The sequence below is a fragment of the Phalacrocorax carbo genome, chromosome 1 (assembly GCF_963921805.1).
Source record: "Phalacrocorax carbo chromosome 1, bPhaCar2.1, whole genome shotgun sequence".
Lineage (NCBI taxonomy): Eukaryota > Metazoa > Chordata > Aves > Suliformes > Phalacrocoracidae > Phalacrocorax > Phalacrocorax carbo.
In genome coordinates, this window is record NC_087513.1 from 24914192 (window position 1) to 24927571 (window position 13380).

Sequence of the window (13380 nt, forward strand, 5' to 3'; positions counted from 1 at the left end):
TAGCAGGGGAGTCAGAAGGAGCACCTGGTTCAGCTTTCCCTGTGAGAACAGACTCTGCATTAGGGGTGCCCTGCTGTGGTTTGAGAATTTACCAGTGTACCATCCTGTAGGTGGTCGCTGCCACGCTGAAGATCCTTGCTACTTTATTCTCACAAAATCATCTGGCCTGCCAATACTGTTGAGAGGGAGAGAGATTGAAATTTGACAGAATCTTCTGGAATATCTGAAAGCCCAGTTTAATGAAACTGGCCTGTGCTGGCAAAGCACAGTGGCCTGTGATTTGTTGTTTGCCTACCTGGGCTGTAATAATTAAGAATTACAATTCTCGGTGTAACCTGGAGTTTGAGGCCTTCCTCTGAATGCAGAATAGCCCTTGAAAAATTATTTGAGTCTTTAGGGCAAAAAACCCCTCTTTCTCTTGATGGAAGAAAACAATTCGACAGAGCTGTTTTGTGCTTTGGTGAAAAACTATTATACCTCTGCCTAAAGATAAAACGTGGCCCAGATCCAAATGAGGGCTTACATGCCTGGTTTGATACCGAGGTGGGGCATAAGGCCCTCTGACCAAAACTGCCATCTCCAACAGCGTCTGCCCAAGTTCTATTTATGTCAAAACCCACCCAAAAGTGGTCCTCAGGAAGTGTGCTCCCCCCAGCAGGTTACCTTCTAATTTAGTTGTCCCACTTCAACGGATATACTGGGTGGGAGAAATCTAGATCCATGTTTGGATACCAAGGAATATAATAAAATTTATATAAAATGCATTAATGTATTACAGACAGTTGCTAATTTAACACATTCGCAGAAGAGTTTGAAATTTGATTTTATAAAACACTAGTTCTCTTTCCCATTTTTTAGTTATGAGCAACAAGATGTGACCTTAACAAAGGCAGCAAGAAGAGTCAAAATTAACATCTAATCCAATGCCACTTAGAAAACTTTAAGAGACATTTTGTTTCCTATTAGCATGTACTTCAGTCCTACAGCACAAGCAGATGTCAAATGAATCATTTTTACACCTTTCCCTTGAAAAATCCACCACAATCAGCACTTTGATTTTAACAAACTGCATTTTGCTGAAAGACGTTCTGTCAAAAAAAATTCAACCAGAATATCTCTAGTTTTCTTCACTATAAAAATATGCTTTAAAAAATTTTAGTGGATCTCCTTAATTTATTTTTTTAAAGAAATAGCCTGAATTTAATTTATATTTTTTTCTTTTAAAGAACTCGTTCTGAACTCAATTTATTTCTTTTTGATTGGCTGGGGTTTAGTCACAGTTTCCCCTAACTTAAATGGAATTTAAAATCTTTCTTTCTACAAAGGAGTTCTGTCAAAAAAAAAAAAAAAAAAAAGAAAGGTTTTTTTTTCACTTGCCTTCAACTATTAACATAGTGTTTGTTCACCTTACAATCGTTTAACATAGTTATTATAGCAATAACTCACTGAGGTTAGATAGGAAGATAATAGCATGTGTTTGAAGACTGAAAAGCTGCTAAGAGGTGCAAGATCACAAAGGTCTAAGCCTGATGGGATCTTTAATGTTCTGGGAGAAAAGGAATAATGGAGACCAGTGGGAGCTGGATGGTATATTTCATATTTGCCTGGGTCAAATAGAAAAAAGCAGAGAACACAGCATAGGTCTTATAGGTCCCTTATTTGTTTTATGGCTATTTGTCTATCCTTTCTCTAGCTACAGAAATTCTAATATAAAACCACAATTATTTCACATAGATATATTAGGTGTGTGCATATTTTTGTGTGTATTGTTAATAACCAAATGGTTATAATTATTTCATTCAGGTAAAGTCTCTTTCAAAAATACTTAACCCCTGGGAAGCTGGGAAGCTGAGAAGCTGGAGATTGACAGAGTGCCCTGGAGACATGCCAGGTACACTTTCTGCTCATGGTCACCTCTAGAAGAGCATTCTTCTCCCTGCTGACTGAAAGGAGAGCCCTCAGAATTTTTCCACCCCCTCCAGAGGATGGATCTTAAAATGGCAGTTGGGACAGATATAAGTTTCTTGTAAAACATTATAAACTTGCCTGATCCTTGTTGACTGCATCTATGTAATAGCTGTGGGGTGCTTTCATTAGCTTTAAATTTAAAAGCCATTGAAGTATTGTCAGTGATTCAGGATGGAAGTAGACCTGGCTGAGATGGAGTTCCTGCTCCCAGCACTACTTACTAATTATATTTTAATATAATAAAAATCATAAAAAAATCACAGGGACACCCTTTGTTGTTGGATTAGAATATATGTATTCCTTTCTCAGTAAATATACTAATCAACAGAGTGAGGCTTGTGCTTTTTTTTCCTGATCTCCTGACTCTTTTGTTCCTTTCTTCCTAGTGGAGGGCTCAAAGCATGAACACCTCCATCATGTGGGACATGAAAAAGGAAAACATGGACTTGAGATCACTCAAATGGAAAAGAAACTGGAAACCTCCCACCTATCTTCCATTTTCTGGGAGGATGCTCCATCCGGTAGGAGGTAGATATGGGTGGACTCTGCCTCTCTTTACAAAGGGAAAAAGTGAACCTCACACTATTTTTTCCAGTAGTAGTAGGCTTCTGCTGTCCTGGTTGTGGCTGTCGGCTGGGTAGAAACCTGGTCTCTAGCCTCCTAAACAGCCTAATCTCAGAAGGTGAAATCAAGACATATTCCTATGACCTGTGTGTCTTTGACTCAACCTCCAAGGTACCCCACTCTCTCCGTGCCTTATGGGCTTTACACCTCAGGGCACAGCTGTAGGGTTTGGGTTACATCTGGGAACATGACATGTCCAGTTCCCAGCTGCAGAGCATGTGAGACTTATTGTTGGATCCACTCTACCATCCCTCTTAACTGACTGAAACCAGCTCTTTGACTAAGCAGCAGTTATAAAAGACCTGTCAAAGGCAAAGGAAGCAGGCAGATCACTGCAGATCTTCTGGGTGGGACAGAGTCTGCAGAGCTCCCTGGGTGGTCATCAGCAACTGTAACTTCCACACAGTTACTTTCTTCATAACCTGCTAACAGTGGCAGACAACTGTCTCTGCCATTATTTCCAGGTCTTCATTTGATGCTTTTCCTCTCACAGTAAATCCTTGGTCCTCCAACACATCTATCCAGAAGCTCTTAGGCAGATATGTTGAGGGTCTTGAGGTTCTTCACACATATTGTCCATTGTCCTGACCAAGATGCCTAGGCAAACTTCAGCTGCTTCTGTGACAGTGATCAGGTAGGGCCCTAATTCTGATTCAACAAAATTTTGTACTTTTATGTGTTTACTCTGTAAATAGTAGAAAAGATCTTTTAGCTGATGTCAAACTAGCCACTCTATTTTTTCCTTTCTCTTTCTGAAAAATATACAATATGTAAGTAGCTTTAATGGATTAATTCAGGATAATTTAAATTTTACTAATTTAAAGGATTATTTAGGAAGTTTTATAAAGAAAACATAATCCAATGGAGATGCAAAGGGCTTTAGCAACGTGCATTCCCCAGAAAGCACCACAGCCTGTAGATCTACAAAAAAGCCATGATGTGTGCTAGAAACGCAGTTGATGACAGCATGGCAAGAGTGTGGGGGACTGGAGGTGATGCTCCAGAGCCTTGCCTTTGTCACTTGACCTGGTTGGAAGGAAGTTCACCCTCTTATTCACATTCACTCTGACAGAAACCACAGCCGAATATTTACAAAACTTGGCTGAAGTAATCTAATTTACTGAGGACAACTGAACACTTATTTTCAGCCATTTGTTCTCATGCTGGCTGGGTTTTCTATGCTATCTGCCAGGAGAAAAGCAGCCCAGAACACCCATTTCACACAGCTTTAAGGACAAAGTCTTTTCTCTTGACAGTGTTTGATGTGTGGCTGTGGCTCCGGGACATGATGGAGCCTCAGAAATCAGTCTTTGATTTTAACACAGCTAGGTCTGATATCATGTAATACAAAGCCTCTCCTGATCTCAACAGCCTGCTTCATTTTACTTGCCCCCACACAGGCACAAATAGAGTTCCCATGACCAGACAAATTGCTGAGCACCACTGGTATACCTAACCTGATCTGACTGATGTGCTAGTCAGGCTCCAGCTGATTTTCTGGTGTTTTATCCAGCTGGAATGGATAATATTGAGGAGCTGCCTTCCAGAATGCCTGGCGTTAGCCATTGGCTTCCTTTCCCACCACTGGTTGCCTGTCAGCCTCACAAGTCTGTGTAGAGCCAGGAAAAACTGACCATATTCCATGGGCATCCTGACTGGGGAACAGCAAAGACTGGTTAAGCAGCCAGCTCTGCTGGTACCAAGTACTCAGAACTGGTGCAGTCAGACAGTGTCTATTAATAGGATAAAATGAGGAACTTACACACCACATTTAAATCAGGCACAGGCTTACCTCTGAAGAAGTTAAATTCATATGTCACCAAATAACAATGCCTGCAGCTCCCAGAGCACTCTCTCCAACAGTGTTAATAAGATGTTGCTACAGTGAAAAGAGTAAAGACATTGCTGTCAGACTAATTCAGCATTTCACAGCCTTTCTAAAGTAACTCTATGGTTTGTTATGTGGCTGTCCCTCAGAATACATTTTCTTTTCATTCTGGTCCCTATGAACTATATTTTATTGTGGCTAAAGATTTGCTGTCTAGAGTACAAAGATTATTAAAAACTAGGTACTGCCTGAGACGTTGTTAATAAGCAAGTGAACAAACACTGGGATACAATTTACTTTGATGCAAGATTGAAAGGTAATTATTTGATATCTCACTGATTACTGGAAGCAACTAAAATCTTTTAGTTAAAGTGGGATTTTTAACATGAGAATTCTCCAAAGCATTCCCTCAGTTCTGTTTTTGCTGATAAGGGGAAGGAGAGAGCCATTCTGCTATGTCAGTCATCTGGTTTCCTCCTCCTCCTCCAATTTGAAAGCTCTGATTCCAAAGGCATGCATTGTTCTCACTGCTTTCCCCAGGAGCTCACTCAGCTTCTTATAAAAACCTTAGAAAAAGTGACTGTAAATAGGCACACACTTTAGGAAGGAGAATGCTGGCATTATGCAACCTTAAATGAAAGAGAAAATGCAACACTGCGAATTTTAAGAATTTCAGTTTCAGGTTTTGTGCTCTTTCTGTGTTTGTTTGGGAGAGATGTCTCTCACTGTCCCTTTTCCTCATATCTCAGGCTTTAAGGGAAGGGTATTGATGCTTGGGTGTTTATCCTTAATTTGAATTAAAGATCAGCAACAAGTGAATTACTACCCTGCAAGCACTGAAGATGAAAGACCATTGATATGCAAGTGACTCCCTAGACACCATCATAGATTTAAGGGAGATTGAGGGCCACAGCACAAGAATCAAAGTAGAAAAACTTCACAGGAATTGGTGCCTAAGGGAGAAAAGAGGACACAACTGGGTATAAAATGGGAAAGGGGATGCACACCAGCCTGCAGCAGTTATTGATGTCCATCTATCCTCTTCTTGCTAAGCTAAGGAAGAGCAAGCTCGATAAAAGCACCAAAGCAGGTGCTTACACCTTCTTTAATGCCTAAGAATAGGCATTTGCCTTCAAACCAGAGAGAAGCACAAAGCACAGCCCCTTACTAGGAAGTGTAGTGGGTGATGGCAGTGCTAGAGGAGTAGAGGGACCTAATAGTAGAGGGAGCTAATGCTCCTTCCCAGAGAAGGTGCCAGCTTCGGACTCTGTAGCTGGGCTGAAACACTGAACAAAGCCTTTAAAAAGTTCACTTGCTAAACTCTGAAACACAGAATTTGAAACTTGCTGGTAGTGCAGTCACTGTCTACAGGGGATAACTAAGCTAGGGCTGTGACAGACAGGCTGTGCTGCTTTTTCACAGGAAACTATTGTCTTCATCCATTTTCAGGGAGGATGTCCAGAGCCACATAGGGAAGGACTATGGTAGGACATTTATCTTGGAATTACTTGTGTGTGTGTGTGTTCAGTAGATGAGAGTAGTACTACTTGGTTCTGGTGCACTGTTTGCCTGCTCCAAGGTAGGTATGGGACTAAATTGAATGTTTTTGAGATAGAGGCGTGCAGAAAGACTGCTGGCTTCAATTTCCCATTCTGATGTAACACTGAGCAAGTTCCTAACATCTCTGCCTCAGTTTCCCCTCTATAAATGGGGGAGCTATCTGGGAATTAGTGAATGATTGCATACCTGAGCAGAAGAAAATACATCAGGGAGGGTTAACGTATTAACCACCTCCTACTTACTACATCAAATTGCTGAAATCCTTTTAATCCACTCAAATGCATGTTTGAGTATAGCATAGTGATGAACTAAAACAAAAAAAAGTAGGTATTTGAGACTGCATTTTTTCTTCAGAACATTGAGCTCTTTAAAGCATGTGGACAATTAACATGAACCAGCAGAGCTGGCCCAAGTAGGAGGTTTTCCATCTTGATGCACCATCTGTAAGAATGGTTAACGCATAAATGCAGCCCACATTGTTCCAGCAAAAGCTTACCATAAAGACAAATAATAAAGGTTCATCTCTATAACCTAGTTAAGTATGCAGAAATATGAGCAAAGCATAATCTTGGGATGTCATGGAGGAAATCCTTAGGGATTCATTCACCCTAAACTGGGAAAAGTGCAAAATGTTTTGACTGTTTCCAAGGGATTTCTTAATGCAATGGAAGGATACAGGGCTGCACTGCTATCCCAGAGCCAGGAAAGTTCATTGTTCCTCAAAACTTCACACTCTGGGCAGGAACCAGCATAGTTCTGATCACGGAAATTGTAATTGTGACAGTCAGGGTATAAATAGTATCCCCAAAGGCCTTCTGCTCTGCTTTTCATGCCTAATGCAATTGTTTCCTTCATAAAAGCTTTTGCACTTTCTTCAAAGGAAAGTCTGGCTAAATGTTCAACATATTTTGCTGAAATATTCCTTTCCATTTTGGTTGTGAGTTCCCTATGCTTTCTTCTGTAGATATCTTTTGCATCCCAGTTGCAGGCCCAGTGAGGCCTCCAGTATTCCCAGTCTATGACAGCTAATATACTGAAGCTGGGGTGTGATAGCTAATGTCATGGCCAGCTTTTTTGCAAGCAGATGAGTTTGCAAGCTGAAGTTCTGGAATAAGCCACAATTAACAGGGACTTCCTGTGATGTGTACCAAGGTTAATAGCCAAGCCTATTAAAATAAAATATGGTCACATTCTGCCTTCTTGGTTTAGCTAATAGGCTTCCAATGAGATGGAATATTTCCAGGTTCAGTACGACGTCATACCTCAGGGAGCACAGGTCTGTTGGTCATTCCAGGCAGCTATGAAAGGTTTCCTCTCACAATCCGGTGGCTGGACAGGTTTCATAGCAAGGGAAGTCTAGAGGAGTGCTATGTACAGCCAAGCCATGGCCTGAAAGGTGAATAATGTATTACATTGTCCCATTTTCAGGTAGTATTTTGAGGTAGTATTTTCATGATCTAAGAGACAACATTAGGCAGAACTCCCAGTTTGTCTGTAGAACTTAACAGAAGAGACATTAGTACTTGTTCCGTATATAGCTATATGAATTGGCACCAGCCACTTCTAAGGCGTATCTACCATGCTAACACTGAACAAATGTAGCGAGCACAATCTAATCCAAAGAAAGGGGGCAGATTCCCAGCTGAAGTAAATCAGGGTAAGTCTGTGGAAGTCAGCATAACCACAGTTGCTTGTCTCATCAATCCAGGTCTTAATGAAATCACTGAGGATGTTGCCATCACTTCAGTGGGCCCCAGGGTGTCTTAGTGGCTGTGGCTGTTGCTGTTGGAAAGGTTGATGAAGAAATGGTTTCTTTATTCTTCAAGCTTTCTCAATAACAAGGGTAACTATAAAATCAAACCATGGCTTTTATCACCATCTTCACAGCTTTGTGAACATTCCTGACCTGTCTAGTTCAGTGCCAGCCAGAAATACTCCCAATAGCTCTAAACAAGAACACATATTTCATTGTCATTGTATAGTACCATAAAGGGATACAAGTTCAAACCCCTGATAGCAATAAAGCAGATCCATGAAAGCTTGCTCTGAGCTATTTATTAGCCTGGCTGCACTATTACATGGAGCTAGTGCCTTCCAGACTGTCTCTGATAGCTCTGCACAGCACTGCGTTGTGCCACGTGGACTTTGATGCTAAGGCCTGTGGCCACTGTTACAAGCAGAATCATTAGTCACAAGATCCCTGATTATGTGTGTATTAAGCAGAAAAGAAACCAGATATACAGCAAAACCAATGTATTTGTATTACATGTAAGAGAGAGGGAGAGTCTTATCTGTCCTCCAACTCCATGCTCCCCCCTGCATTCAAAACCCTGGGGAAAGTCCATACAGCTGTACAATCAGCCATCAGGGATAATCATGGATTTCTATCTGGGTCCTACTTGTAGTTCCTTTTCCTCAGTCCCTGCCTGTTTCTCTTTCCTGGGATTGTGACCTGCGGGAGGTGAGGATCATGGGTTTCATATGGGCAGCCAGACTGGTATATATACTAATGGGAATAACTCATCTATGTTATCCTTCTTTTATCTCAAAACAGAAAAACAATCTGTCATAGCTATGAACCTGGGGTACTTTTCTGGACCTCCCCACTCCCACATTTCTTTGCCCTTTTAGGGTAGGACTAGCACGACCTAATTTCAGGTACCTGCTGCAAAAATAGCCAAACTATGTACTTTTAATAAGTCATGGATGCTTTTAGGATACAGCCATTGGACAGTTTGAGACATCAGAGTGCTCTGAAGTGTCCAAGGTGTGCCTGTTCTTCCTGCTGACCAGGCAGAGGCAGTCCACGGGGCCAGTGCAGTACGGTGTAGACACTGCAGAACTCAATGTTTCATCAGAGACATCTCACCCCATGAGACTCACAATATTTTGTGTTTAGTGAAGAGGAGGCCCTGGTTTTCAGAACCACTCTCCACATATCGACAAGTGCCATATAATCATTAATGGGCCTTTAGGAAAATGTGATAATGAAAATTAGCCCGACTTGCTGAGTATCTCTCAGAAAGTGAACACCATACCAAGAAATCAAACTCAGCAAAGCCACTCAGGGCTTGTCAACATTAGAGGCCAAACTGAGTTTTCTTGCTAGAAGGCTGTGCAGCCAAAGCTGGAAGATGGTGGGCTGGCTTCTGCGAAGAGACAACCAAACAAAGGAACAAAGGACTGCCTTTAGAAAGTCAGGCTTGCTGCCCCATCTCCCCCAGAGGGATAGAGAGAAGGGATGGGGGGGTCTTGCCAGCCCAGCAGTTCTGCCCCCTACTCCAGCCCCTGCCTGGGATCAGCACACATGTCTGGCTTTCCAGGAGGGCTGCAGGGAGGCTGCAGCAGTGATGGCCAGCAGTTTGCTTTGATTTGTCTACAACCAACTGGGAAATGCAGAGACCTTGCTGTGCCGGTGCATGATCACTGAGTGCTGTTCTTGCAGTTCACAGAGAATTAGTGCTGTAAGAAAATCCTGCCAGAGGGCAGCAAAACCCTACAATTATTTTCTTTTAAATTGCAGCATGCAGTTCTAGATTGCAGCATGTTGAACTCCCCTGTGAGAACTCTATCACCATCCTGCCCCTCTGCTCCCACACCTGTCACTATCTGGATGGGGAGGTGTCACTAGCTGGGCTGGACACATCCCTTAGGTGTTTTACCCAAGGTTTCAGGGACCCTTTCCCACACAGGACCTGTGCCATTTGGCACAACACACCAGCAGTGTGTGCAGTGGCCACCCGTGCCCTGGGGCATGCCATGGCATCACCCAGTGCACCACAAACCCTGGAGCAAGCAGGCCCTGCAGTGCCCAGCCAGGGTGCACCAAAACCCATGGGGCTCCCCGGGGGCTGTTCTTGCTGGGGACTGCCCACTGGTGGGAAGTGGGGATGCTCAGCACTTCCCTGTGCCACGGGTCTGTACGTCCCTCCTCGGGCAGGGCTGGGGTGTAATTAGCCCTATGCTTTACTGTGTGCTGGATATACTGATTTGCTGCCCCAAGGCCCTCTGAGCTGATATATAGGAAAGGCAGTATCAGCAAGCTGAAAATAATAATGAATCAATGAATGAATAACAATAACAATAATAATGATGATGATGATAATAATAATAATACAATAGGTTATTGAAGACTGCAGGGAAGTGGCAGACCACCCTGCACCAATGAGAAAAACTTGTCATAGGGGATTTAACACAGAAAGATAGTTGTAATCACTCTATTATTAAGGAGGAAACAGTTACCATTTAATATTCTGTGTAAGGGCAAATCACTGAGGCTTACTGACTTCTGGTTTGATTTAATCTGATGCATTTAGCCATCACACAAGCACACACACGTGCCAGCTGGGAGCAGGCTCTGAAGTTGTTTGCAGCATGCAGGAAGGATTTCCCAAGCTCTGCTCAATATTTTTTCCTTTACCCAGGCTTTTCAAATTTGCTTCCAGTTGTGCAGGATTGCACCATGCTAAAAAAATCCCTGCCTCTTTTTGCTAGGTATTTCTTTCATTTGTATCTGTCGTAGTTGGCAAAAACCAAAATTTATGTATCTAGTTATAGCCCTTCTGCTGATTCTATTCTTCTTTGTAAACCAAGGCAACATGGAGGCAGCCCATCTTGGTGTCCAGCTGACAGTAAAAATGCACAGTGGGAAACAATTCCCAAAAGAGAGAAAGTAGAAACCATATGTCTTTATTAGACAGCAAATAGCTCTAAGACTAAGCAAAATCAGCTTTAAACAGGCAGTTCTGAATTGAATAGACATACAGAGTACTTGAACCAGATCACAGGATACTGCTGAAAAAAAATAGCTGGCTAAATGATATGAAAAAAACCTAAGCATTCATCAGATGATATTAACCCTGTATCCCTCTCCCCCAGTTAATCTAGATCTGAAGAACATATTTTCGAGCTTTGGCATTTATCTTGCAACAAAATTCCTCCTCCAGTGACGTTACACTATTCATACCAAGGGATTAGAAAACGATGAATACAGACAATGCTGTTTTCTCCTTTCTGGTTAACATTGTTACAGCAATATGACATTGACACAACACAACCTTGATGGGCTTAAAACAGGCTGTCTCAACAGGCAAGCCGATCACCAAATACCCTTATCAAAGGCATGCATGGTTTTTGAAACAGGAATTTTCACACCCACAAAGATCCAGTAAAATCCCTGGATCTTTACAGAATAATCCTTTTGTTGACTTTTTATCAGCAAAGCTAAAGCTGATACACTCAGAAGTCTGATGAGCTCGAACAAGTTTTGCCCAGTTGAAGTCATGCTGTCAGAAGCAGATTTTGCTCTCTGTGCCAGATCTGGATTTGGAGGCAACATGCTCAGAGGCTGCTGACAGAGGAGATGACCCTGAGAGCCGCAGAGCTTGCAGCAGCCTCAGGGAGGACAGTATGTGAGGATGCATTGCTGCCATACTCCACCTTCCCTCATATGGATGGGGGCTTGTTAGACCAGGGCATCCTTTAGTGATTTGCCTCAATGACATTTTGCAAAGTCTCTCTGTTACATTAATAGATGCAGGGGACTGAATAGGCAGCATAATGAATAATAAAAATGGAGCAGAACCTCACCTCACAATTGTCTAACTGACCCAGTGACACTGGTGCCTTATTATAGCTGAGAGTCAAACCCCTTTAGTACAGTACTTCACTGATCCCAGTGAAGGTTCTAGGAATCCTGAAGAGCATAAACTGCCAAGGGGCATTTTATACTGCTTCAAATTTAGGGCAGGGCACCCTCAAAATGTTACAAATTAAAGTATGAATCTGTTGCAGCAGAGCTATTTCCCATAGCAACTGTAAGGAATAAGCTGAATAAAGCATCAATAGCGATAATTCAGCATTTTAACACATGTATGGCAGGTTGGAAGGCAGGTATTGAGAGCAATTTTGTAGTAAAATTTAACTTATTATGATGAAAGATTGGGATGTTGCACAGAGAAGAGCAGATTTTAGCATACAAGCTATGAATCTGTGTGGGGCTCATCCAGACAGTCATCTGGCCTCTATCATCTCAGTTTCTTTTGCCACCATAGTGGACTTTCACTATTATGTACATGAGACCACTTGCATTCTGGTGGCCTACTAGATAGCTGGACTCCTGAATAAGGAATAAGAAAACTGATCAAGTGCCCTTATGCAGTTTACTTCTCCACTTCATGCTGCATAGATGTCTCTCATCTACAGACAATTACACCTGACAGCTGTCCAGCCTGGGAAATTAGACTTATGCTTAGTCCTAGCAAAAAGCCGGATGGCTTGATGGATTGATTTAATGGCCCTCTGGAACATCCATCAAATCAGTCTTTATGCTTAGCTTTTATTTCTGTGATGCTCTTGATGCCGGTGACTGAGTCATTTTCTGACATACACTGAAATAATCACAAAGCTTCTTTGGCCTATGTCTAGCTTGGCAAGGTTCTCAGTGCTCCATACCACAGTTTTCCCCCTGTTTTAAGCCCAAAGGTTTTCCAGTACTGCCCTTTTCCAAAGCAGGTAGCCTTGGCACAAGGGGCTATATTTTGGATGCTTATACTATAGACTCAGCATAATGGCCTGAATCCTGAAATAGCCTGACTGGTCTGCTTTGCTATTGCATTGTCTTCACGTGATAGCATATTAAAAAATTATATGGATTACATCGTGTGCAAAGCAAGGAGATTCACATTCTTTGATGGTATGTCAGCCTCAAGACGTGAAGGCTGTGCTCAGGAGTTGGCTTAAACTGACTCCCAGGATGCCCAGGTTTCCTGCCACATTGCTCGTTCATCGGTAGTTCAAAATGCCCACACCACAAACAGCCACATTTGGGAGATGTGCTCAGAGGACCACAACATAGCGTAGCCAGCCACTGGACTGCAGGCTGCGTTAGAAAAAAAGTGGGAGCCCATTTTAAGGCATCAGAACTGCTTGGGCTCTCCCTCTCCAGGGAGCTCCTGAGTACATGGTGTGCCCATGCAGCACAGACCAGATACAGGCTTCATGGCATGTCATTACCATCCTCTTTTTCCTACATTTCTGAGGTTACTGAGAGAAAAGATCAAATACCAACAGTTTAGTGTTGACATACTCTTATTCCTTATAGCATTTAAAATGGTGTTGAACGGATTCTTTTAAGAAGCACCTTTCCTCTCTGTCCACTTTCCTGATTCAGTTGTATGGTAAATCCTAACTGAAAACTAAATAAATGATGGTTTGATGGTTGATGTTCTGAGCATGTTCTTCTCGCAGAAATTAAACAAAAGGTTAGCCCTGCACAGTAGGAAGGAGTTGCCTCTCCTCCCACTAACTTTCCTGGGAGTCCAGCAGAGTTACTTTGTAATTTGCACTATGATAAGATTGTGCCCCCAGACTGTGCAGAACAAATGCCCACACGTACGCTG

General features: G+C 42.4%; 1 protein-coding gene across 1 annotated transcript; it reads right to left on the reverse strand.

The window, feature by feature from the left end:
* Positions 1-2883: 2883 nt before the first annotated feature.
* Positions 2884-7324, reverse strand: HYAL4 (hyaluronidase 4). Its single transcript, XM_064441712.1, is given in 9 exon segments — positions 2884-3020; positions 3023-3193; positions 3196-3277; positions 4385-4471; positions 6477-6643; positions 6646-7020; positions 7023-7056; positions 7059-7267; positions 7270-7324. Coding segments are annotated over 9 exon segments (1317 nt in total).
* Positions 7325-13380: the final 6056 nt, after the last annotated feature.